General features: G+C 44.0%; 1 long non-coding RNA gene, 1 pseudogene and 1 gene segment (V, D, J or C); all 3 read left to right on the top strand.

Moving 5' to 3' along the window:
• Nucleotides 1-2,749: 2,749 nt before the first annotated feature.
• On the top strand, nucleotides 2,750-20,856 carry LOC134729013 (uncharacterized). 2 transcript variants are annotated; one of them, XR_010109848.1, is made up of 3 exons: nucleotides 2,750-3,037; nucleotides 16,660-16,767; nucleotides 19,518-20,856. It is a non-coding gene; the product is annotated as an uncharacterized LOC134729013 (long non-coding RNA). The 2 variants fall into 2 exon arrangements; XR_010109849.1 differs by lacking the exon at nucleotides 19,518-20,856 and adding an exon at nucleotides 17,305-18,795.
• Nucleotides 12,323-16,622, top strand: LOC117975726 (immunoglobulin heavy variable 3-43D-like). The segment is given in 3 exon segments: nucleotides 12,323-12,431; nucleotides 12,535-12,853; nucleotides 15,558-16,622. Coding segments are annotated over 2 exon segments (363 nt in total).
• A 1,024-nt stretch (nucleotides 20,857-21,880) lies between the features above and the next one.
• Nucleotides 21,881-24,396, top strand: LOC100971549 (homer protein homolog 2-like; annotated as a pseudogene).
• The last annotated feature ends 1,137 nt before the right edge of the window (nucleotides 24,397-25,533 follow it).

The raw sequence follows: 25,533 nt of genomic DNA, 5'->3' as shown, positions 1-25,533 counted from the left end.
GCCTGCAAGCCTGTTAGTGATTAGCAGAACCGCATCCAGCTACTGGGATCTGCACGCCAGGTGCCTTGAGCCCTTCACCATGTTCCCTGGTCCCAGCTGCCCGCGGATGGTTCAGCCTTGACAACGGGCTCGGTGTTCTGGGTGGTGGGAGAGCAAGGGGGCCCCTTGGGCAGCGTGCTACAGGGCTGTGAATCCAGGGGCCCACCCGGTGTTCCCTGTGGAGTCACTGAGGGAATGAGGGGCTTCTCAGGGCACAGAGCTGTGCCGCCTTTGTGCAGTGGTGGCTGAATACAGTGACACTGGGCGCGTGGTGAGAAGCGGGGCAAGGTCAGTTCACTGGACCCTCCGCCCTGAGCCTCAGATGAGCCGGGGATCCCCAGACAGGCCCGGCCTCTGCCCTGCGGACACTGGAGCCTTTGCTGTGGCCGCCACCGAGGAGCCTTGACCTCAAAGCAGCGGGAACCTCTCTACTCACCTCGGGAACCTGAAGGCAGCGGCGGCCTCTCCCAGCCAGGACCTCGCCGGCCTCCGGGTCTCCAGGCCCAACCCTGTATAACATAAAGGAAGTCCGCGCTGAGCTACCGGCGGGACACAGCGCCATTGGGTGGGCGGGCGCGGCGGGGCGGGAAGCACGGGGCAGCTGCCACAGAGATGCGCGGGGGCTGCCGGGAAGTGGGCGGTCCGGGAGGCGCGGGGCTGATGGGATGTGGGCGGTCCGGGGACGCGCGGGGGATGGCGGGACGTCGGCGATCCGGAGATGCCAGGGGGCGGCTGGGACGTGGGCGGTCTGGAGAGGCGCGGGGGCAGCTGAGATGCAGGTGGTCTGGGACGCGCGAGGGCTGGCGGGTTGTGGGCGGTCCAGGGATGCGAGGGGGCAGCTGGGACGTGGGCGTTCCGGGGACGCGTGGGGTCGCCAGGAAGCGGGGTCTAGGACTTAGATCCGCCTTCTCTTCAGGCCATGCAGCCCCGAAGCTCCGAATCCTGGGATGACTCCTGTCCATGTTGGAAGGGACCCCCCCAGTCCTGCCAAGGTTCAAAGGCCTTAGGGCAAGAAATGTTAGTAGAGTCCTGGAAGACGATGTGGGGAACGGGTAGCGGCCACCGGATGGTGATTGTTCTTCTACAAGACCTTGACATGGATGGGGAGAAACAGAGAAGAACCTTCCAAGTTTGTCCCACTGGACATGCCCACCACACTTTACCAGCCCTTTCTAGAAGGCCTGTGCATAACACATGAAAAAGCCGCTCTCGACCTTCCCCTGACCTTTTAAAAGAAAACATTTGCTGCATCTAACCCGCCTAGATGTAAGGAGGTTCCCAAATGTATGACAGAGTCAGAAAATTACACGTCTTGTAAGTTACCATGTGCTTGTCTTTTGTTTTCCGTTTTTTTTGTTTTCTTGTTTCTTGTTTTTTGTTTTTGAGATGGAGTCTCACTCTGTCGCCCAGGCTGGAGTGCAGTGGCAGGATCTTGGCTCACTGCAACCTCTGCTTCCTGGGTTGCAACAATTCTACTGCCTCAACCTCCCGAATAGCTGGGATTACAAGTGTGCACCACCATGCCTGGCTAATTTTTGTAGTTTTTAGTAGAGATGGGGTTTTGCCACGTTGGCCAGGCTGGTCTTGAACTCCTGACCTCAGGTGAGCCACCCACCTTGGCCTCTCAAAGTGCTGGGATTACAGGTGTGAGCCACCGTGCCTGGCCGTAAGTTACCATGTCCTTTTTAAAAAAATCATAGCAAAGGGGTGTCTTCTGGAAATGACATTTTGAAATGGAGTTATTAGACCACCCCTGGAAGGGACACAGTAACCACACGTCCACGTTCGTTCAGTGGGTGAGAGGACATGGAGGGGAGACCTGGGCAGGAAGGGAAGAGGGTTCCATGCCAGGCTGCTCATATTTAGAAGACATTTTCATATCATTGTCATTGTTTTCTCGTGTGCGTTTTATTCCTCGCTATTGTATACATCATTGGAAATTCTAAGTATTCTTTTGAAATATCTAGTCTTGCTAGATGTTCTGAAGTGCCTGATGTATGTTAAAATTACAGGTGGTAAAATAATAAATTTTGTAAATACCTTTTTGTTAAAATTCATATGCAGTGTTTTATTTTATTTTGATATTGGTGGGGGGTGGGGAGGATGGCCAAATCCCTGCTTGATCAACACACATTGCGTTTGTGCTCCGGTTCAGGGGAGGAGAGAGGAGGAGAAAGTGCAGACTTCTAGGCCTCTGTGCGCACCGGGAGGAGAGATTAATGATCATCTCTTCTGTCTGTGTGTTTGTTTTATTTATCTATGGATATCCTGTGTATAAAGGATGAACAAGTCCTACTTATAACATCTAAGCTTTTCAGGTGTTAAGTTGCCAGTGTATGACGGAAGTAGCGTTATTAAAGGAACGCAGCGTGTTCACATTGTGTTAAAATTCATAAAAAGCCAGTCTTCTGAAAAGGACCCTTGGGCCTTCCCTCCGCAGCCTCCGGCGCCAGCTGCAGGCTGACCTGGCCAGGGGAAGGCGGGCGGCACAAGCTGCTGCTGGCTGTGGGGAAGGCGGGGGAGCCCAGGCCTCCGCAGGCGCGCCGCAGGCTCCCCACAGGCTCGCGCGGCTCTGGTCGCTGGGCTCTGCGCCGGCCGCATGGGGGCGCCTGCTGGGAGCGAGGAGGCGCCATCCTGGCTCGCCTGCTCCAGGAGGACGCTCTGGGCCTGCGCAGATGCAGTTCTCGAGGACGGGCGCGGGCGCGGGGGGCGGCGCTCCTTGGGCTGCTGCGCCTCCACTGAGCCGCCTGGGTGTGAGGACCTCGCGCCGGCGCCTCCGGGAAGGACGCGGAGCCGCCGCGGCCGAGCCCAGGGCTGCAGCTGCTGCCCGACGCCCGCGGGAAGGCCCTTCCGCCACCGCCCGCGGGTTCGAACTTGGAGCAGCTGCTGCCAGCTGAGGCGCCAGCGGCGTCCGGAGCTCCTCAGAGTGAGTGTTTTGTGCTGGATTCGGCATGTCGTCTGAAAACTCGGGAATTTGTCACTGACATGGTGACAGGAGGTGAGAAGTTTTTTTAGACGTTGCCTTCGCTGGCCGGGCGCGGGGCTCAGGCCTGGAATCCCAGCACTTTGGGAGGCCGAGGCGGGCGGATCGCTTGAGCTCCGGAGGTGGAGAAGCTGCCTTCGTGGTAACTGTGGTCTTCAGTTCAGCTGAGAACGAAAAATGGCTTTTCCTTGAATTAGCTGCTTTTGTGATTTCTCTCAGGCTCATCTTTCGTCAGTTAAAAATCCAGTGGTAGGTGTAGCTTAGAGACGGGAAAGTTTGGGTTTTCTTTTGGCTACACGTAAGTCTTGGAAATTATTTTCTTTTACGTTCCAGTGTGAGCAAATCCAGAAGGATGTCAGATTAAACACCGAATTTAACAAATTCAGCCGGGCACGGTGGCTCACGCCTGTAATCCCAGCACTTTGAGAGGCCGAGGCGGGTGGATCATGAGGTCAGGAGTTTGAGAACAGCCTGACCAACGTAGTGAAACTCCGTCTCTACTAAAAATACAAAAATTAGCCGGGCGGGGTTGTGCGCGCCTGTAATCCCAGCTACTCAGGAGGCTGAGGCAGGAGAATCGCCGAGATTGCGCCACTGCACTCAGCCTGGGCGACAGCGCGAGACTTCGTCTCAAAAAAACAAAAAAAAATCAATCATTGGAATACTGTTGTTCATTACAATTAATGAACGTTTGATACACGCATAAACGAACTAAATTCACAAGTACATATAAGTAAAATAAGCCAAAAAAAAACTACATCCTGTATGATGACAGTTTTATACATTCTACAGAATAGAAACTAAAGTGACATGAAGGTTGGGAGTTGAATGGAGAAAAGGTGAGAGAAAAGAGGGAGGAAGGAGGAGTTGCAAGAGAATAAGAGAAAATGGTGAGGGTAATTGATTTGTTTTCTATCTTAATAATGGTGATGGTTACATCAGTAATTTCCAAATTGTACATTTTGTGTGTTAATTATAATTTTATATTATTCAAGCTATTACAAATAAATACCTGTATAAATTTCTTAGGGACGGTGTAAGGGAGATGGATAAATCACATAAAAAGTCAGATATTTCTGAATGTACAATGAATAACCCTTAGCTCTATCTCTATTTTTTGGTAATTCTAAAATGCAGCAGTTTTTTTTAAATGTTTTTATTACAAGAAGGGTTTCTTCAAACCACACCAGGTGTGCGTAACTCTGGGCTAAAGTTGGTTAAGGGAGCTGTGGGATCCGGTGGAGAGGAGCACAGGTCCCGATCCTGGAGCCCATTCTTGTCACATGTGAGCTCCAGGACACATCTCATAGGTGCCTTATGATTCTGGGTTTACATTCACATCTGTAAATGGAGGACCAATGGGCATCTGCCTCTAACAATGTATTTTCATGTGTTAAGATAATGTATGCTAAATGTTTACTATAGCACAATCTTTTAATAAGAAATTACATTTTTTCCAAATACTATCATTGTCTTCAAGCCCCACCACCCACCAGAAAACTTCATCTGCTCTGTGCCCTGCCCTGTCCTCAGACATCCTGCCCAAGAGACTTCTATATAGTAGGAGACATGCAAACAGTTCCCTCCCTCTGCTGATGATGAAAACCAGCTCAGCCGTGACCCTGCAGCTCTGGGAGAGGAGCTCAAGTGCCAGGATTCCCAGGTGTTTTCACTTGGTGATCAGAACTTAACACAGAGGACTCACCATGTTTGTGCTGAGCTGGGCTTTCCTTGTTACTATTTTAAGAGGTGATTCATGAAGAACTACAGATATTGTTTGTGAGTGGATATTAGAGAAACAGTGGATATGTGTGGCAGTTTCTGACCAGGATGTCTCTGTGTTTGCAGGTGTGCAGTATGAGGTGCAGCTGGTAGAGTCTTTTTTTTTTTTTCACTTTTTAGCGAACATCCATGGGTTATAAAATAATGGGTTGGCTTTTCTTCCAACACTTTACAGACACCATCAATTTTCCTCTTGCTTATAAGGTTTTAACCAGAAGAATGCTGTCATCATCTTTCCTGTTCTTTTAGAAGGAATGCCCCCTCAACTCATCTCCACTTGTCTGCATGTATTTCTATTTGTCTTTGGTTTTCAGTAGTTTTAATAAGATTTACCTAAATGTGTGTGGGGGGAGCATGGGGTGTTATTCTGCTGTTCTGTGTTCTCTGAGATGCATGGATTCACCATTTACTCTGTCTCCATTTTTGTGAAAACAATTAGAAAAAAAGTCAGTGTGAGCCCAGAAACAAGCCTCCCTGAAGTGGGCACGGGACCACCTGGGGGCGCTCAGCACCCACTGAGCACAAGAGCCAGCCTCAGGGCAGGTGCAGAGGGGTGTTAAGGTCTGGTTTCCTGTCAGCCCTGTGGCTTCCTCTCCATAAAACAGTTTCCTTTGTGGCACATCTCTGGATTCCTTATCGTGTTTTTCCTGTGAAGTCTCTGAAGAAGAAACATTTGTCGTAACAAGAGAAAAACTTTCTCACATGCACCAAAGACAGAGTCACCTACAGTCATTTACTCCTGTTTCTGAATGTCAATAAGGTGTCAATGCTTCTGAAGTTAATCAGCTAAATCTATAAAAGGTGCTGTGTTTAACTCAGCATGGCAGCCCAGCTCAACAGAACTCCAAGGGCCAGTGAGCAGCAGGCAGGATAAAGTGCATGCTGGGCATTGGGGCAGAGGGAGTTAGCATCCAGTGCAAGAGAAGAAAGCCCCCGTGGTGGTCATTGTCAGGACTCCAAGCCCACAGTTCCAATTGTAGGTGATACTGGGCAAAGGAAGAGAGACCCCACCAATGGTTAGTGTGGATGTCAAGTCTGATGGTTCCACACTCACACTCCAGGTGAATATGAAAACATTTATTAACTCTATTTTTGAGGTGTCTGCTGAGAGCAGCACAGGCCTCTCAAGAAATTTCAAACTGGAATTTCCTCAGTAGAGCCGAAAAGGAGGCTGGCTCAGGGCTTTATAATGATTTGGTGGTGGGGTTGGGGGGGCGTTTCTACTCAGGAGAAGGAGATTGTGTGATTTAAACCTCACACTGGCATCAGATAAGGGAGCTTCTGTGATTTCTTACTAGATTTACCACATGCAGGGGATAAGGAGGAGGAAGAATAAACCTTAATTCGTCAGCGATGAGGCACCAAAAATAGGACCTGACGCTTTATTCTCCCTAGCAGCTTAAGAAAATGAGTGAAAAAGAGAGCTAAGAGTCCACTATGTGTGAAAAGCAAACAGGTCTAAAGAAAATAAAAATTTTATTACTGTAAGCACATCATAAAAAGAAAGAGAAGAATGAATGAGACAGGCAGGGGTGCTGAATCAATGTCCTGGGTGGGGCCTTTTCATTATCCACAGTTATCAGTTAATTCTGAAGGTCTGAGGTCAGCTTCCTGCTTCAAAATATCACAGGCCCTTACAGTATATGTGAAAATGCTCGGTTTGTTGTTCTTCACTAAAGTAGCCTTATAATTAGATGAACTTCTGAATTTAATCTTCAGTTGTGTTAAATAAAAAAATAACGCAATCTACAATTTAGGAAAGTGAGAGTTTATTTTTATCAAGGGTTACAGCCATCCCATATGCTGAAAAGCATAGCTTTTGGTAAAGACGAGAGAAAGGCACTCCCACGAAGAAGGGGTTGGGCAGAAGCTTTATGCTGAAGGGTTTGGCTAAACAGACATAATCAACAGGTTACAGGAGGGGCTACTGATGTTCATGGAGGTGGTCCTCACACGTGCATACTGAATAAACATGCCTGTAACGTATGACCCCTGTTCACTTACCAGTGGATACTTAGCATTTAAATTCGTTACAGTCAGCCCCTATGTGCCAATAGCAGAAGCAGAGACACAAAGGCACTCAGTGTGCAGCCTCTGTGAACGGCCAGAGCCAGGCCATGGTCAGCGGTCTCGGATCAGGAGAAAGGTCCTGATATCACCCTAGTGTTCAATCAAAGCTGGGGTTATGGCTTGTGGAACAGGGGTCAGTTCGTCAGGGGATGGGCTGCAATTGTCTTCATAGTGCTTGTCTGAGTGCCAGTGCTTACTGAGCCACTAGAGAAAAAGATTAACCTATTGGCAGTTAGAAGACAGTTTACCTTTTAAGTGTGGGAGTGAGTGGCAGAACCCTTGCCTGACATGGCTTTAGGTCTTGTTTATAATTTGACATCTTATTGCCGCAGAGATTCTGTTCTGTCATTCTTTTGATCTCTATTTTAACATTAGTGTTGGTCATTGTTGTGTCTAAACCGCAAAGGGGAGTGAGTATAAGAGGTGTGTCTGATCTTGTCATGGCTGGGATCTCAGTTTTTAGGCTTTTCTGGAGTCCCTTAGATGAACAGATGGACTATTTAGTCAGTTGGGGCACTTAGGATTTTATTTTTAGTTTACAGTTCATAAATATGAACCCTAGTATTGACATTGTGCATATTCACTGCTGTGTTGTGGTTAAAATTACCTGGTAAGATTCCCTTCAAAGCAGTTCAAGAGCAATATTCTACCCTGATGTTTCTTCCAGTAAATACCATTCCCTGTTTTAATGTCATTAGAGGCTATTGAAAAGATGTAGGAAAATGGTGGCTTAATCTGTTGATGACTGGAGTGGGTAAAATACAGTCATCACTTTCAATACTTTGTCATGCGTGCATGTAATAGGAAGAGGTGAGCACTGGGGGTAAATCTCTAAATGTATGGGCCTTCCAGCCACCAAATCATAAGGTGATAACTGATGTCTCACTGAGGGACTTGACTATAATGCTCTAGTGCTAGGGAGATAAACTTTGGCCAAGGAACTTCAAGATTTTCTTAAGGTTTTGACAAGTTTAGTTCAAGTATGACAATTTTCTTCAACATTTTCAGAAGATTGTGGTTGGGAATGATGCTGAGTTATATAAGTAATGCTAATGCCTTCTGTGTTTAGATAATATTGTAAACAAGACTGTTTGTTTGGTATAATGACCCACTACAATATGTATACTTTTAGTTGTTATGCCATTTCATTTTCCTTTAGGACTTTCTAAGTTACATGAGTCAGGTCCCTAAAATATAGGCGTGGATCTAAAATTTATTCTTTTGTTGAGAATTTTTACATGTTCCAGAAGATGTGAGAAACTTCTTTGCATGAAGAGCATCCCAAAGTCAGGCACTCCTGTAACATGTACTTAATCCTTGTCTTTGGCTTATTGATGAGCTCTGTTGACCACAATAACTTCTGTCATGCGGGCTGACTTGACATCAGGTAGAGGAACAGATTCTGAATGCACTACTCAGTTGAGTGCATAACCTCCAGTTTCGTTACTGATGTATGATTCATCAGAGATGATACTAGATCAAGGATTTCAATCGGAATCTAATCTAAAAGATGTGAATAAACTTTCCTAATTTAGATAGTATTACTGTGAGCACACTGCTAGTATTCAGCCATGTCTCCTGTCTGTCACACTGAATTCACGCTAACTTTGACCTAAAAGTTAACACTTGTTCTAATGTTCAAATATGTTATTTTTATTTTAATGTCTCTAGATTATTATGTGTGGCTATTTTAGCCAAGAGTGAAGGAAAGCAAGGTTAACTGACTAAAAATGAGAAAAAGCACAACCTAATGTAATGGAAGTCAGGACATCAGCATCTCCAGGCTTGTCTATTTCTAGAGTTCATGCAACCAGGGGATTTCTTTTCTCATTTTTACACAAAGAAACACCTAAATTGTCCATTTCATCTCCCATTGACTCTTATCATCTGTCTCTGTCAGTTTGCTTAGAATTTTGGCCTCCAGCTGAATCCAAGTTGCTGCAAAAACATGATTTCATTCATTTTTACAGCTGCATGGTATTCCACTGTGTATAAGTACCACGTTTTCTTTTTTCAGTCTATAACTGATCGGCATTTAGTTTTATTATATGTCTTTGGTACTGTGAATAGCACAGTGATACACACATGAGTTGATGTGTCTTTTTGTTCCAATGATTGGTTTTCTCTTGGACATATACCCAGTAATGAGATTGCTGAGGGGAATGGTAGCTCTGTTTTAAATTCTTTGAGAAATCTGCAGATTGATTTCAACAGTGCTTGGGCCAAATTATATTTTCACCAAAAGTGTGTAAGTGGTCCTTATCTCTATAGCCTTGCCTACATCTGTTAATTTCTGATCTTTCAGTGATAGCAATTCTGACATATGTGAGAAAGTATATCATTTGGTTTTGATTCGCACTTATCTGATGACTGAATATGCTGAGCATTTTTATAGGTTAGTTGGCCACTTCTATGTTTGTATTTGAGAAGTTTCTGTGCATGTCCTTTCTCCATTTTTAATGGGGTTATTTGGTTTATGCTGGTGATTAAGTTCCCTATGAGTTACCACCTTACACACACTAAGATAATCAGCATTCATAAAAGAAAAATGAATAGAAAAACATAATCACTTGTAGGTATAGACATACTGAATTTGGAATGGTCATGGCTTGCCTGTTGGTATTGAAATGGGACAGCAACTTTGGAAAATGGTCTTCACAGAAAACCTCATAAATGTAGCTAGTGTCACCACTCACAGAAGTAGATGGAGAATACAACTCAAGTGTCCATCGACTGCCAGAGGGATGAAGACGCCACGGTGCGTCTGTGTGTCTCTAACCCACAGGGATGAAGACGCCGCGGTGTGTCTGTGTGTCTGTAATGCAGCTTTAAAAAGGAGTGAATCACTGACATAGGCTGCAACTCGGATGGGCCTTGAAAACATTGGGTGAGTGAACTGAGGGAGACACGGAAGTCTACATCCTGAATTGTCCTATTGACATGAAGTATGCAGAGGAGGAAAATCCCTAGAGACAGATCACAGGAGGTGAGTGGAGGGGAAATGGAGAGTGACGCTTAATGGAGCTGAGGTTTTCTTTTCTGTGATGAAAATGTTCCCAAACCAAATACTGGTGATATTTGCACAACATTGCAAATGTGTAAAGTATCACTGACCCGTACACTTAATCGTGGCTAAAATTGTAAATTTTATGTCATGTGCATCTCAACACAATAGAAATGAGCACCACATTTTGTTTAGTGAATCAACAACAATAACATTTAGGTTTAAATTCTGGATTCCCCAGCAGAACCAGTGCTTCCTTCTGGAGCTGGATCCATCAGCCCCCAGGGAAGGGACTGGAGTGGATCAGGTGCACAGGTCATGAAGGGAGCACAAATTCCAACCCACTCCTCAAGAGTCCAGTCACCACCTCCAGATCTATGTCCAAAAAACACCTCTTCGTATGGCTGAGTGACATGAGCAACAAGCACACAACCGTGTTTGTTTTTTGTGTTGTTTTCGTGTGTGTGTATGTGTGTGTGTGTTTTTTTAATAGAGTCTTGTGTCACCCGGGCTGGAGTGCAGTGGGGCAATCTTGGCTCACTATGAGCTCCACCTCCTGGGTTCAAGTGATTCTCCAGCCTCAGCCTCCAAGTAGCTTGGACTGCAGGCACTCACCACCACACCTGGCTAATTTTTGTATTTTTAGTAGAGACAGGGTTTCACTATGTTGGCCAGGCTGGTCTTGAACTCCTGACCTTGTGATCCGCCCGACTCGGCCTCCAAAAGTGCTGGGATTACAGGTGTAAGCCACTGTGCCCAGCCACAAACAAGTATTTTTAAGCAAAAGACACAGTGAAGAGACATCAGTATGAGCCCACACACAGACCTTCCTGTGGGAGTTTACAGAACAGCAGTGGGTGCTGAGGACAGAAGCCAGCACCCAGGAACCAGCAGGGAAACCCAGGGGGCATTTGGCACCGCCTGAAGGCTCAGGACCATTGTGGGTCTCAGTGGTCAGGCAGGCTCAAGGTTCAGCCTCAGAGCAGGTGTAGCAGGCGGGGAAAGGCTCTGAAGACGGAGTTTAGTGTCACCTTCTCATTCCACCACTAAACACCCTCCAGGACATCTATTCTAATGTGTATGGGTGTTCATGTGTTTAGAGAATATTATTTATGTTATGAATCTATAGCCATCTGTGGGTGCATCAAGTTAACCTCTTCAACCTATGTGGACCCTGTTCATTAGGAATAAGTCCCTGTATTTGAGGACCTCACAAATTAATAATTATGTAGAATCACTTTCTTTTTCAGTCTCCTTTCCTCCCTCTTTCTTTCTTTCTCACACACTGACAAACACACGGGGTGCCATAACATTAATTACCTGATGTATTAAAGAATATTGATTCATTTGCAACTTGACCAGTTTAGCTGTTGTTCATGTTGTTGTAAGATCAGGAACATGTTTCTCAGCTGTGTACTCCTCTAAGCTGAGCAGCAGCTTTATTTGAAATACACAGAAACTGAAAACAATCCAAATATTAATCAGCACCTTCATAAGTAAACAAATTGTGGAAAAGTCATTTATTGGGATAGTACCCACTACTACAATCAGTAAATGTTGGATACGATCAACAGCATGGTTCAATTCACAAGTACATATGATGAGTATAATGAGCCAAAGCACATACATATGATTCCGTTATATAAACTGTACAAAGTGAATACTCATTGGAAATTACATAACAAAGATCACTAACTGACTTCTCCATAGTAAGAGAAGCAAAGGTATAGGAGGGAGAAATTGCAAGAGACAAAGAGAAAATTGAGAGGCGAATTGATTTGTTTTCTCTGTGAATGGTCATTAGGTCAATGTTTGTCAAATGGTGAACATATTGTGTGAAGATTATATGTCAGTATTACCTCATTAAAGCTATTATAAATAAAAGTCTAATGTGGTAGAAAAAGGTGAAGAGAGAAATAAAAATAATACAAGAAAAGTCATGAACTCCTGAATGAATTAACCCTCAGTTTTTCTCTATTACTTATAAAAACACCAAGATACAGCCAAATAATATCACGATATCATTATAAGAAGAGTGTTTTGTAAACCTCACTGGGAATTTCTAGCTCTTTCCTAGAGTTAATTTTGGGAACAGTTGGATCCAATTGTGAGAAACGCAGGCCAGACACTGAGACTGGCTCTTATGAGATGTGAGCTCTTAGACATGTCACATGGTCCCTCCATACTTGGGGGTTTCCATTCACATTTGTAAATGAAGGAAACATTGACTCTCAAAGAACATACTTCATGTGCATCTATAAGTAGAAATGCTAATGAGAATTAATTACTTATGAAGTATAATCACCCACATCCACTCTTGGACACAGCCCACTCTGAGGCATCCCTTACAGAACTCATTATATAGTAGGAGACATGCAAATAGGGTCCTCCCTGTGCTGATGAAAACCAGCCCAGCCCTGACCCTGCAGCTCTGGGAGAGGAGCCCCAGCCCTGAGATTCCCAGGTGTTTCCATTCGGTGATCAGCACTGAACACAGAGAACTCACCATGGAGTTTGGACTGAGCTGGGTTTTCCTTGTTGCTATTTTAAAAGGTGATTCATGGATAAATAGAGATGTTGAGTGTGAGTGAACATGAGTGAGAGAAACGGTGGATTTGTGTGGCACTTTCTGACCAGGGCGTCTCTGTGTTTGCAGGTGTCCAGTGTGAGGTGCAGCTGGTGGAGTCTGGGGGAGGCGTGGTACAGCCTGGGGGGTCCCTGAGACTCTCCTGTGCAGCCTCTGGATTCACCTTTGATGATTATGCCATGCACTGGGTCCGTCAAGCTCCGGGGAAGGGCCTGGAGTGGGTCTCTGGTATTAGTTGGAGTAGTAGTTACATATACTACGCAGACTCTGTGAAGGGCCGATTCACCATCTCCAGAGACAACAGCAAAAACTCCCTGTATCTGCAAATGAACAGTCTGAGAGCTGAGGACACCGCCTTGTATTACTGTGCAAAAGATACACAGTGAGGGTAAGTCAGTGAGAGCCCAGACAAAAACCTCCCTGCAGGAAGACAGGAGGGGCCTGGGCTGCAGAGGCCGCTCAAGACACACTGAGCATAGGGTTAATTCTGGGACAAGTTGTTCAGGAAGGTTAAGAGCTGGTTTCCTTTCAGAGTCTTCGCAATTTCTCCATCTAACAGTTTCCCCAGGAACCCTGTCTAGATCTGTGATCTGTATCTGCTGAAACTGCCTGTGTCACCTTCCTCACCTGTGACTTTGGGGGAGCTGATTGTGGACACTCCAGTGTGTGGGATTTCTTGGTGACAGCAATTGTGTGTTCTGTCTAGGCGTGTCTAGGGCTGGCCATCAGGAAGGGCAGGCTGGAATTTTTGGAAAGAGGCGCACCTGCCATCCACCAGGAAATTTTGTTGTCTTTTGTTCTGCTAGAATTAAATCAGACACACCAAGGTTAACTAGCGCTATCTTCCTAGCTTGAGAAACTTGATGGCAGGCTTGAATAACACCTATATGAAGCCATCAGAGCAACAACTAGATTAATGTCTGCTAGAATTAAATCAGACACACCAAGGTTAACTAGCACTATCTTCCTAGCTCGAGAAACTTGATAGCAGGCTTGAATAACACTTGTATGAAACCATCAGAGCAACACCTAGAATAGTGTCTGATTTAATAATTGAGACTATGGTCTAGCCAAGGAGACACATAAAACATGATTTCCATGGTTGGTTCATATTTTATATTTATCAATAGAATCTGGCTGATATTCTAAACAGCTTTGCCAAAATATGTGTGTTAGTGTTGGTCTTCGGAGAAGCAAACTCTGTGACTGGATTAGCTTCGTGTACAGTTTCCCTGTCCACTCTTCTGAGAGGAAATGCAGAGGTGGTGGAAGGGGTCTGGGGTAGCTGAATGCATGTGAGGGAAGTTGGTCCCTGAGTGAAGGAGAAAGGGAGGAGGACTGGGTGGAACTTTCCTAAACTTCTGTGTTCTATGAAGGTCCAGCAAGGTCACTGAATCAGAGTCGTGTCACAGTTTCCCATCGGGGACCCAGTGACTGCCAGCAGTGGCTGTGCTCAGATCAGCGCAGAGCTTGTTCGTCTCCTGAGAGTGGAGCACAGGACGTGGCTCCAGCACCAGCCATGGCATGGAAGACAGAGAGCAGCCCTGGGTGCCTGGGTCTGGTGAATTGTGCTCCCTGCAGGTGGAGGGAGGGAAGTGCTGACTCAGGGCCCAGAGACTGTGGGTTCTATATAAAACATACACTTCATTTCTGTGGATGACATAGAAACAAACATGCAGTCTGTAAACAATGGTGATTCCTACATTTGCCCCAATTGCTTTATTCCTTGATTCTGCAGAATGTCCTGGCACAGAATTGCCTTTCTCATGTGGAATTGTGACGTGTGTTGAGGATGTGTGATCCCTACTTTCATTGTTTTCCTCCATGTACAGAGCTCCTAAATAGAGTACAGCTGACCCTCCTTCTACGCTGTTCCTCTCCTCCCCACAGGAAGAGCAGATAATTACCTGAGGCTGAATCTGAGGTGGGATCTGTCCTCTGAACCTCAGAGCCTGCAGAGACCCCCAGCTGCAGATTCATGGAGTCAGGTGTTTGTACATGTGGGAAGCTTGAGCTGTTCTTTTGTCAGTGAACATCCGTAGAACTAATTGTGGGTTCAGAATTAGGACACCCATTGATCTATCACACCTCAGCTCATTCTGCCACTCAGAATCTCCAGAAATTCAGGAAATGGTTGAATGTACATTTTTGTGACAAATTTTTCTCATTTCACTTAGTTGTGAGTTTGGTTAGCAGAAAGTGCTACCATTTATGGGTCCCAAACTGATGAAGCTCATTTGCTTCAACAGAAGTTAGGAGGCTCCTAAAACTTCTCATCAGCCCTTCTCTCTGCACGTCATGTGAAATTCAGTTTTACCTGGAATTCTGGTGTGTTGGTTTAGCCAGAGTTCCCCATCCTCCATGTCTGATTTTCCTGGGTATCTGATCAGTTGCCTTGCCCTTCACCATACCTCGGTGATGTCTGATCACCCTGGCCCAACATCAAGAATTCTGGCAGGTTGGTTTAAGCAGGATTTGCTGTGCCCCTGATGTTTCCTCTCAGTAATTTTCCATCTTCCGGACCCCACCCTGCTGCTTGGCTTTAAATCCCCACGTTTCCATTCTGCATTTGGAGTTCAGCTGAATCTCTCTCTTCACTGCAAAACACCATTGCCCTGATCCCGACACCTACCATGAGGACCCTGGATAAAGTCTTCCTTACTGTGCTGGAACAAGTGTCTTTACTTGATATTTTTTCTTTAATAAATCTACCTTTAGTGCTTCCTAAATTGCTCAAGGAACCTCAAGAAATAAGATAAGTGTGATTATCCATTTTACTGTGTGTGTGTATGTGTGAATTTCAGTTTCCATGTGTGGTGTCCAGAAGTCCTGAGCACAAACAGTTTTGCTTCTCTGTCCAATTCTTTGCTTCTGAAACCCAGGAGTCATCCCAACATTGGTAAATTGGCGATTTGTTTTTACTGTTTAGTGACTGACATATTTCACTTAACCTGAAGCTTCACGAACACAGTGATGAAAAGTAGATAGAGGACTTGTTTGGAAATGCCAGATTTATGGTAGACTTTACCACCCACATGTGTCTGGAGATCTCCTTAGGATTCCAAGAACAGGGTGTTTTTTTTCCACCACAGGACAAAGATGAGAACCTCCAAGCTGTGATGATAAAGGACAGGCAGGGCCATGTGTGGACAAGGACGGGCTGCTGCCACATTCAGAGTGTTCTCTCCTAGCAACGCCGCCGTCTCCTTCCTCACTCTGTGGTATTTGTCAGATGGGAAACATGCCTAGAATTTATCTTTGACATATGGATGGAAGCCCAGGCTAGAGGCATTTGACAGCTTATTTCTGAACCTACTTCTTTAAGGAATGCCCAGATCCCTTGCTCTGCTTCCTGGTTCTTAACCCCTTTAGCTCCCTTCCGCTCCTGCGCCCATCCACTGCCTCTTTACGGCCACTTCCCCACACCCTTCACTGTAGCACCATTTTCTTGGGCTCCTTGGAAATATCACAGCTTTGGTTTAACTCACAGATCAGGCACACTCATGGGCCCCTCCAGAGGTTCTCGATTTCCCTCCCTCAGGCTCCTCCTTGGGGTCCTAACTTGGCCATCTCTATCCTCTCTTCTGAGCCTGGCCATCCACAATCCATCCCATCTGGACTTGTGTATAGCAGTGGGTTAACTCAGCAGGTATGAATTGTTCAAACCCTGCACATTCCTAAAAAATAACTAAAAAAAAAAAAACTTTTGTTCATTTATTGCTGTTACCTACTGTGATGAGATCTCCGAGTCCATAAAATATTGCACCTGATAACAGTGTCTGTGGATGTCTATAGCCTTGGGACATGCGGTACAAGTTTAATCACAGTGATTTATAGTGAATGTCTACTTTTGTTTTGCTGGAGAGGGCTGTCGTCTGAGTATCGTGGTCAGTTCCCCAGGTGTTCCATAGTCTATGATTCATTCCCCAAACACAGCCCTGGACAAGAAAGCTCAGCGGCACTCCCCTTGTTGTCAACACTTCACACAAGCCATCTTACCTCACAGCTGAACAATTACACATGTGTAGAAGGCTCCACTGTGAGAGGACCCCTGAGAGCTTGTGCCTGGATTCTCCAGGGCTTCACTCCTTGTGCTTTTTGTCTTTACTTATTTTAAATTGTATCATTTTGCTGTAATAAACTGTTTCTGTGAATAGAACAGTTATGAGTCCTATGTTTTTACTGATTTTTCAGCCTACAGGTGGCAGATGAGAACTCTCAACACAGTTGTGTTAGAAGAAGGATTTCCTAGAGAGACCCTGACTCAATGATGATACATGGCTGAAGCATTGCATGGAAAACGTAAGTGTTCAGGTATGGAATCGCAAAATTTGATACCTGGGGAGTGACAGAATACTACAGTCTATTACAGCAGCTGAGCTGAAATCAGTTTCTGGAGGTAAATGGGATTTAGAAATTATAAATCCAACTCCCAAGGAGCTGGCTCAATTGATACATAATGAAATGTGAAATGATTAGAAATAGCCTAAATATGCAATTTCCATCTGTGAGAACTAAGTGAAAATCCAGGAGAGAGTTGGCAGGGAGAGGGGTACTGCACCAACCTCAGATTTTGACCATTTTCATTTAGGGCTGATGGGCTCATGACCACTAGAGTTAGCAATTACACTGTGATAAAAGATAAAAGCTTCACAAACTCTGCCCACCCAGAAGGTGGCTCAGGTGGTGAAATGGGGAGGGTAAGGCATGAAACGACTGAAATATGGGAGGATAGTGAGATGGGTTCTCTCTTTTTGAGTTTTATCTTTTGCTTCTTTAATAATTTTTGTTAATCTGGATTTGGAGAATGACTAGTGTAAAAGTGGATTCTGTTTTGAGTCCCTTAGAATGGAGGAGAATGTGTGGGCCAACGTTGTGCCCAGAGACTACTACAGAACAATAGTAGGTGAATGTACATGACCCAAACCCAAAGCTTTGTGGTTGCTGATGGGAGAGCTGCACTGCCCTGGCCTACCGGATAACAGCTTCTCCAAAGTGTATTTACCCTGACAATGGAGATTGCCTTTCTCTTTTAAGTGAAAAAAATGGAACACTACAATAAAGTAGTGGTAATGCTGTGTGTGTATGTATAAGACATTCTGGAGTGGGTTTGTGATAATTGGGATATGTATCACTTATCCTTTTGTTTGTATACATTTATGGGGTGAAAGTGCCGTTTTGTTACATGGATATATTGTTGAGGGATAAAATCTGGGCTTTGAGTATAGTCATCATCTGGATGGTGTATATTGTACCCATTAAGTAACTTCTCATCCCACATGCCACTCCCACCCTCCCAACCTTCCAAGTCTCCAATATTTCTTATTCCACACTCTGTATCCATGTGTACATATTATTTAGCTCGCACTTATATATGACATGTGGTATTCAACTTTATTCTTCTGAGTTATTTAACTTAAGATAGTGGCCTACAGTTTCATCCATGCTACTGCAAAATACATAATTTCATTCCTTGTCTATTATTGAGTAGTAATTAAATGTGTATATGTACATACACATGTATAGTGTGTGTATGTGTGGGGATGTGTGTGTACATATATGTATATGTATGAACATATACGACTGTTTCCTTTATCTAATCATTTACTAATAGAAACTTAGTTTGGTACCATTTATTTGCTATTGTGAATAGAGCAGCAATAAACATATAAATGCAGGCATCTATCTGATATAATAATTTATCTTCCCTTGGGTAGGTACCCAGTAGTGGGACTGCTGAATGAAATATTAGTTCCAATATTAATTATTTGCAAAATCTCCATACTGTTTTCCATAGAGTTTATAGTAATTTACATTTCCACTAGCAGTGTATAAGCACTCCTGCTTCTCTGCATCCTTACTAGCATCTGTTTTTTGTTTTGTTCCATTTTTCTTTTTGACTGTTTTAATAGTAGCTGTTCTGACTGGTATAAGATGGTATCTCACTGTGTCTTTAAATTGCATTTTTCTGATGATTAATGTCATGGATTATTTTTTCATATGCTGGTTGATGATTTTTTTGTCTTCTTTTGAAAAATAAACATTGTAGTAATTTGCTCATTTTTAATGTGGTTATTTGTGGGTTTTTGTGTTGCTTTTGTTTCTTGTAGTTTGTAAATATTAGCTCTCTGTCAGATACAGAGTTTAAAAATAGTTTATCCCATTCTGTACGCTTTCGGTTAAGTTTTTTGATTATTTGTTTTGCTGTTCAGATGCTTTGCTTCTTATTTGTATTAAGTCCAAATGGTCTATTTCGGTTTTTATTGTTTACTTTTAAGGTTGTAGTCATGAATTCTTTGCCTATGACAATCTCCAGAACAATATTTCCTAGAATAGCATCTGCAACTTTCAGACTCTCAGGTCTCCCAGTTAAGTCTTTTATCCATATTGGCTTAATTTTGGATACAGTGAGAGATACGGGTCCAGTTTTATTCTGCTGCAAATGGCTGTTCAGTTTTTCCTGCACAATTTATTTAACAAGGTGACCTGTTCCCAGTGTATGCTTTTTGTCTAGTTTTTCACAGTCAGTTTGGCTGCAGGCATTTGACTTTATTTATGAAATGTCTATTCTGTTCCACTCATCTATGGCTTTCTGCTAGATTGTTACTTGATTGTTACTTGTGTATAATAATGCTACTGGATTTTGTATGCTTTTTTCATTTATTCTAAAACTTTACTGAATTAACTCCTCAATTCTAGGAGTATTTTGAAAGAATATTAGTTTTTTTAAGTACAAAATCATATTATCAGCAAACACAAAGAGTTTGACTTCCTCTTTTCCAATTCGAGTGCCTTTATTTCTTTCTCTTGCCTAATTTCTCTGGCTAGGATTTCAAGTTCTATATTGATTAAGAGTGGTGAAAGTGGGCATCCTTGACGAGTTCTGAGTCTTAGGAGGAATACTTTCAACATATTCCTATTCAGTATAATGTTGTTTCGGAGTTTGAAGGTGATTTATGGAGAATGAGAGATGTTGAGTGCAAGTGGACATGAGTGAGAGAAACAGTAGATATGTGCGGCCGTTTCTGACCAGGGTGTCTCTGTGTTTGCAGGCGTCCAGCGTGAGGCGCAGCTGGTGGAGTCTGGGGGAGGCTTGGTACAGCCTGGGTGCGTCCCTGAGACTCTCATTTGCAGCTTCTGGATTCACCTTCAGTGACTTCTGAATGCACTGGACCCGCCAGGCTTCTGGGAAAGGGCTGGAGTGGGTTGGCCGTATTAGAACCAAACGTAACAGTTACACGACAGAATGCGCTGCATCTGTGAAAGGCAGGTTCACCATCTCAAGAGATGATTCAAAGAACACACTGTATCTGCAAATGAATACCCTGAAAACCGAGTACACGGCCATCTGTTACTGTACTAGAGACAGTGAGGGGGAGGTTAACGTAGGCCCATACACAAATCTCCCTGCAGGGGCACACAGGGCCAACTGGGGGCGCTCGGGACCCACTGAGGATGGGACAGGTCCCAGGGGCGGGTGCAGGGGGAGGTTTCCTTTCTCAGCTGCAGGAGGCGGGTTTGTTTTTGCAGGAATATGGAGTCTTATGAGGTTTTGATATTTTACTGTGGTTATTTATCATGATTTTTTAAAATTGGGATTTGTGTTTTAGTAATTTTTAAATTTATATGTAGGGGTATTTTTAAAAATTAAGTTTTAGGGTACATGTGCACAACGTGCAGGTTTGTTACACATGTATACATGTGCCATGTTGGTGTGCTGCACCCATTAACTCCTCACTTAACATTAGGTATATCTCCTAATGCTATCCCTCCCCCCTCCCCCCACCTCACAACAGGCCCCGGTGTGTGTTCCCCTTCCTGTGTCCATGTGTTCTCATTGTTCAATTCCCACCTATGAGTGAGAGCATGCGGTGTTTAGTTTTTTGTGATTGCAATAGTTTGCTGAGAATGATGGTTTCCAGCTTCATCCATGTCCCTACAAAGGACATGAACTTATCATTTTTTATGGCTGCCTAGTATTCCATGGTGTATATGTGCCACATTTTCTTAATCCAGTGTATCATTGTTGGACATTTGGGTTGGTTCCAAGTTTTTGCTATTGTGAATAGTGCCACAATAAACATATGTGTGCATGTGTCTTTATAGCAGCATGACTTATAATCCTTTGGGTATATACCCAGTAATGGGATTGCTGGGTGAAATGGTTATTTCTAGTTCAAGATCCCTGAGGAATCACCACACTGACTTCCACAATGGTTGAACTAGTTTATAGTCCCACCAACAGTGTAAGAGTGTTCCCTATTTCTCCACATCCTCTCCAGCACCTGTTGTTTCCTGACTTTTTAATGATTGCCATTCTAACTGGTGTGAGATGGTATCTCATTGTGGTTTTGATTTGCATTTCTCTGTACCCTAAAACTTAAAGAATAAAAAAAATCCTTCAAAAATAATTCTTCCTAGTAATATGCACTTATTCTCCTAGGTTGTATTAACATCTGTTGATATCTTCAACTACATAGCTATGGTGACATTAATTTACATTTGTAGACATATGTGTAAATACACAAACTTATGCATACATGTGTAGTCTTTTATATTTAATATAATAAAATAATTATAAAATATGTCCTAATGAATGAAACTTAATGATTAACTAAATATAAATTATAGTAATCCATTATTCATTGCAATGATTCTGTATAGTTTACATAAATTGGTATCTATTTGTAAGCTTAAATATAGTGTATTGGTCATTTTAAAATGGCCAAGAACAAATTTCAAATGTCCTTGTCACACAAACACACACAATAAGGATTTGAGGATTTGAGTTGATATATATGTCAATTAGCTAGATTCAATTATTCCATATTGCATTCATAAATCATAGCAGCTTTGCACTCTATAAATACGTAGTCAAAATTTCTCAATTTTCAATGAAATTTTAATTATACATTTTTAAATCCGTCCTAGGTCATGATTTTTTTCTCCCTGTCAGGATATGATTAGATTGTCCTGAGAAACTCATTTAGCCTCCTGCCTCCTGAAGGCTTCAGGAAGTAAGCTCCTAGATGGGCAGAAGCAGGCAAATCTTTCATGTGCACAGGACCTGGAGCATCTCTCTTTGGATTAAGCCACCTCCTCAGGATTACAGGGCTCTTCATTTTTCTCAACAGGCTGTTGTACCAGATAAGCACAAAAACTTAATTTCATTATGCTTTGCTTTTTTTAAAAAAAAACATGAAGGTAATAATTTTAACAATAAACATATTACAACCTGCTATACATGAGACCCTTCTTGTGCTTCGACCTTTCTTCTCAGGAGTTTGTATGTATTACATATATTCAGTTTTTTTCTGAGTTGGAATGCTTATTACAGATTATTCCCCTTATTACAGATTACTCTTTTAATTTATCTCTTAGAATGATTTTTCGAGAGCCCCCGCCTGCCCGCGCCTGGTGGAATGGAGGGGCGCCTGGGCTGAGCCAGGCGCGCAGGGGCCTCCGCACATGCCGCGCCGGGAGCAGACGCCATGTGGGCGGACAGTGAGCGTGAGAGGCCGGGTCGGAGTGGCCGCCGGAGCAGTGCCGGGGATGGAAGAAGAGCCCATCTTCACCACCGGAGCACAGGTCTTCCAGATTGACCCCAACACCAAAAAGAACTGGATGCCTGCGAGCAACAGGCGGTCACCGTTTCCTACTTCTGTGATGTCACAAGGAACATCTATGGGATCGTCAGTGTGGACGGAGCCAAGGTGACCATAAACAGCACAATCACACCGAATATGACCTTCACCAACACGTCACAGACGTCTGGGCAGTGGGCCGACAGCAGAGCCAACACGGTGTTTGGTTTGGGGTTTTCCTCTGAGCAGCAGCTGACCAAGTTTGCAGAGAAATTCCAGGAGGTGGAAGAAGCGGCCAAGACAGCCAAAGACAAGATCCAGGAGAACATGGAGCCCTCGAGTAATAATCCCGAGAATCAGGGCGTGGAGCCCCATCTTCTACTCCGGCATCCAGTGTCAACGGGACGGACGATGGAAAGGCCTCTCAGGCCGCTGCAGCCGACACGCACCTGCAGTCTGGGAACCACAAGCTGAAGGCGGCCTCGACGCGGAGCTGCCCACGGGAAGAGGTGGGAGATGGAGCTGCAGACCTGGCGGGAGAGCGACTTCCGGCTGCCCACGGCGCTGCAGGAGTCGGTGGCCAGCGTGGAGCAGAGGAAGAGGCCGTGAGATCCACAGAGAGGAGAAGAACACACAGCTGAAGAGGAGGATCGAGGAGCTGGAGGCCGAGCTCCGAGAAAACGAGAAAGAGTGGAAGTCCCCAAAAGCAAAGTAAAACTACACCTCAGCTCAGGTGAGTGCAGCTGTGTCTCTGAGAAGATGGAGGCGGCAGAGAGAGGATCAAAACCTGGAAGACAAAGTGCGTTCCCTGAAGAGAGACACTGAGGAGAGCAAATCCAGACAGCGCCACCTGGAGGTGGAGGTGAAGAGTTTCCCGGAGGTGCTGGACACCTCCGGGATCCACAACCTGCATGACTTCCGCCCAGGCCTCGCATACTGCGCACCAATAACTAGGGCTGGCCGAGGCCCAGGCCCCTCCTGTGAGCCCCAAGCGTGTGTGCGAGACCAGATGGCGCTAGGACGTTCCCTGTGTGCGTTGCTTCTGTAAATGCAGGCGCAATTTCTTGTATTTCCAAACCAACTGTGCCGTCCACTCACCCCTTCCCAGAATAGAAATCTCCTCTTGTCCAGGCAGTGTCTCACGCCTGTAATCCCAGTACTTTGGGAGGTCAAAGCGCAGGAGAATCACGAGGTCAGGAGACCGAGAGCATCTTGGCCAACATGGTGAAACCCTCCCTGTCTGTACTAAAATACAAAAAATTAGCCAGGCTTGGTGGCAAGCACCTGTAGTCCCACCTACTTGGGAGGCTGGTGCAGGGGAATCTCTTGAACCAGGAGAGAGAGGTTGCAGTGAGCCGAGATCGCACCACTGTCCTCCAGCCTGGGCGACAGAGCGAGACTCCGTCTCAAAAAAAAAAAAAAAAAGAAAAGAAAAATTTCCTCTCGCTTCTCTGGCCTTGTGAGGTTGTGGACAACTGGAAGATTTTGACTCAGGAATCTAGAACTAGGTCTACCTTCAACATTTACACAGTCAGGCCAGGGATGTTTATATCTTTGATAAGGGCTGTTGAAACCATATGAACTGAAGAAAAGCATTTTCTAATCCAAATATTGATATTCTTTACACCAGGCCATCGGGCTCCTTTTATCGAATAGCATTCAGGGTATTTGAATGTCCATCAGGCGCCAGGCCCAGGGGTCACAGGGAGAACAACATTCCTCTCCATCAATAACGAGAGGCTTTAAAACAACTGTTTAGTGGAGACTTATCGAGAGATGGCAAACAGGTTTCTGGTGGGTACATTTTCTGGCCTGGGGATCACCTGCATCCACGATATTGCCCTCTGCCCCCCAGTTTGTATGGTTGCGACAATGTTCCTTTTCTTGGTTTTAATTTCTGAGCGGATGATTGTGGTGCGGGAACAGCACACAGTGACGATGCCTAGCACAATGCCTGGCGCAAAGTAGGTGCTTTATAAACGTTTGTGCGGCTCACACCTGTAATCCCAGCAATTTGGGAGGCTGAAGCAGGCGGATCACCTGGGGTCGGGAGTTCGAGACCAGCCTGACCAACATGGAGAAACCTCATCTCTACTAAAAATACGAAAAAAAAAAAATAGCTGGGAGTGGTGCATGCCTTTAATCTCAGCTACTCGGGAGGCTGAGGCAGGAGAATCGCTTGATACCGGGAGGCAGAGGTTGCGGTGAGTGGAGATCGTGCCATTGCACTCCAGCCTGGGCAACAAAAGTGAAATTCCGTCTCAAAAAATTTTTTTTCTAAAGCCCCACTCAAAACCAGGGTATTATTAGCAGTGTAATAGTTGGACCACAATTGAAAATACATTCAATTCAGTTCATATGCTCTCAAATATCCTTTTTCCTTTTAAAGTTGTTCTCAGTTGTAATATTACTCAAAATATTAGTAATTTATACTAATGACACAGGTTACAATATTGTATACATAATTTAGTGACATTTGATTGGAAAAAATACATGTTCCCCATGTCTTGAGTATTTTTTCCTTCTCTATAAAATGTATGCTTATAATTATTTAAGTTTCAGATGCTAGCATTGTCTTTTTGATATCTGGGATTTAATTTTAGTAGGTATACTGGAATGCCTTTTATTAATTCATATAATAATGTTCATATTTTGGATAGGATTTTAATATTAATTTTACTATTTACTGAATTTCAAACTTTTCTACTTTTTTTGTTTTTATGAGATAAAATTCACACATAAGAAAAAATGCATAGATCTGGAATGTGTCACTAGAGAGTTTCTGGCAAATGTGAATACCTTTGTCCCCAGCACCTAAGGTAGCCTGAAGAGCAAGTCCCTCCCCAAAACATGCGTCTTTTTCTATGCCTGCGGTCAAATCCTGCATGGGGAAAGGTTTCGATTTCTGACACTATAGATGTATTTTATTCTGCTTTGAACTTTATATAAATGGAATCAAACATTATAGACTTTTTTTGGTAAGGGGCTACTTTTCTACTTTTGAGGTTAATTCATGCTAGCTAATGTATAAAATTAGATCAACATATTGTTTATTCAATTCATAGACAGACTGTGATATGAACCACCAAAATTTTCATGTACATGGAAAGAGAGGGAGAGAAAGAGAGGAAGCAGAGATATTTTATATCTGAGTCAGTCCATTAAGTAAATAAATGACAATATTTTCATTTATTTTTCTGTCAGTAGACTTTAAATTTGTGTCCAGTTTATGAATATTATATGCAGAGCTGTTACAAATATCTTAGTGTAAGTTTTCTGATGTTCTATTTTTATTGAGAAAATATGAAGTATGTATTTGTTTATTCTAAGAGTAAGTTTAATTTTTTTCAGTGGTATTGAGGCATAACTGAAATATTTTTATAATATATATGTTTAAGGTGCACCAATTGATGTTTTGATATTGTATTAGTCCATTCTAACACTGCTATAAAGAAATGCCTGAGGCTGAGGTGGGCGGATCACG

The sequence above is a fragment of the Pan paniscus genome, chromosome 15, assembly GCF_029289425.2.
Source record: "Pan paniscus chromosome 15, NHGRI_mPanPan1-v2.0_pri, whole genome shotgun sequence".
In the NCBI taxonomy this organism is placed as follows: domain Eukaryota; kingdom Metazoa; phylum Chordata; class Mammalia; order Primates; family Hominidae; genus Pan; species Pan paniscus.
The sequence above is the reverse complement of the archived record's forward strand: the minus strand, read 5'-3'. Positions and strand labels throughout refer to the sequence as shown.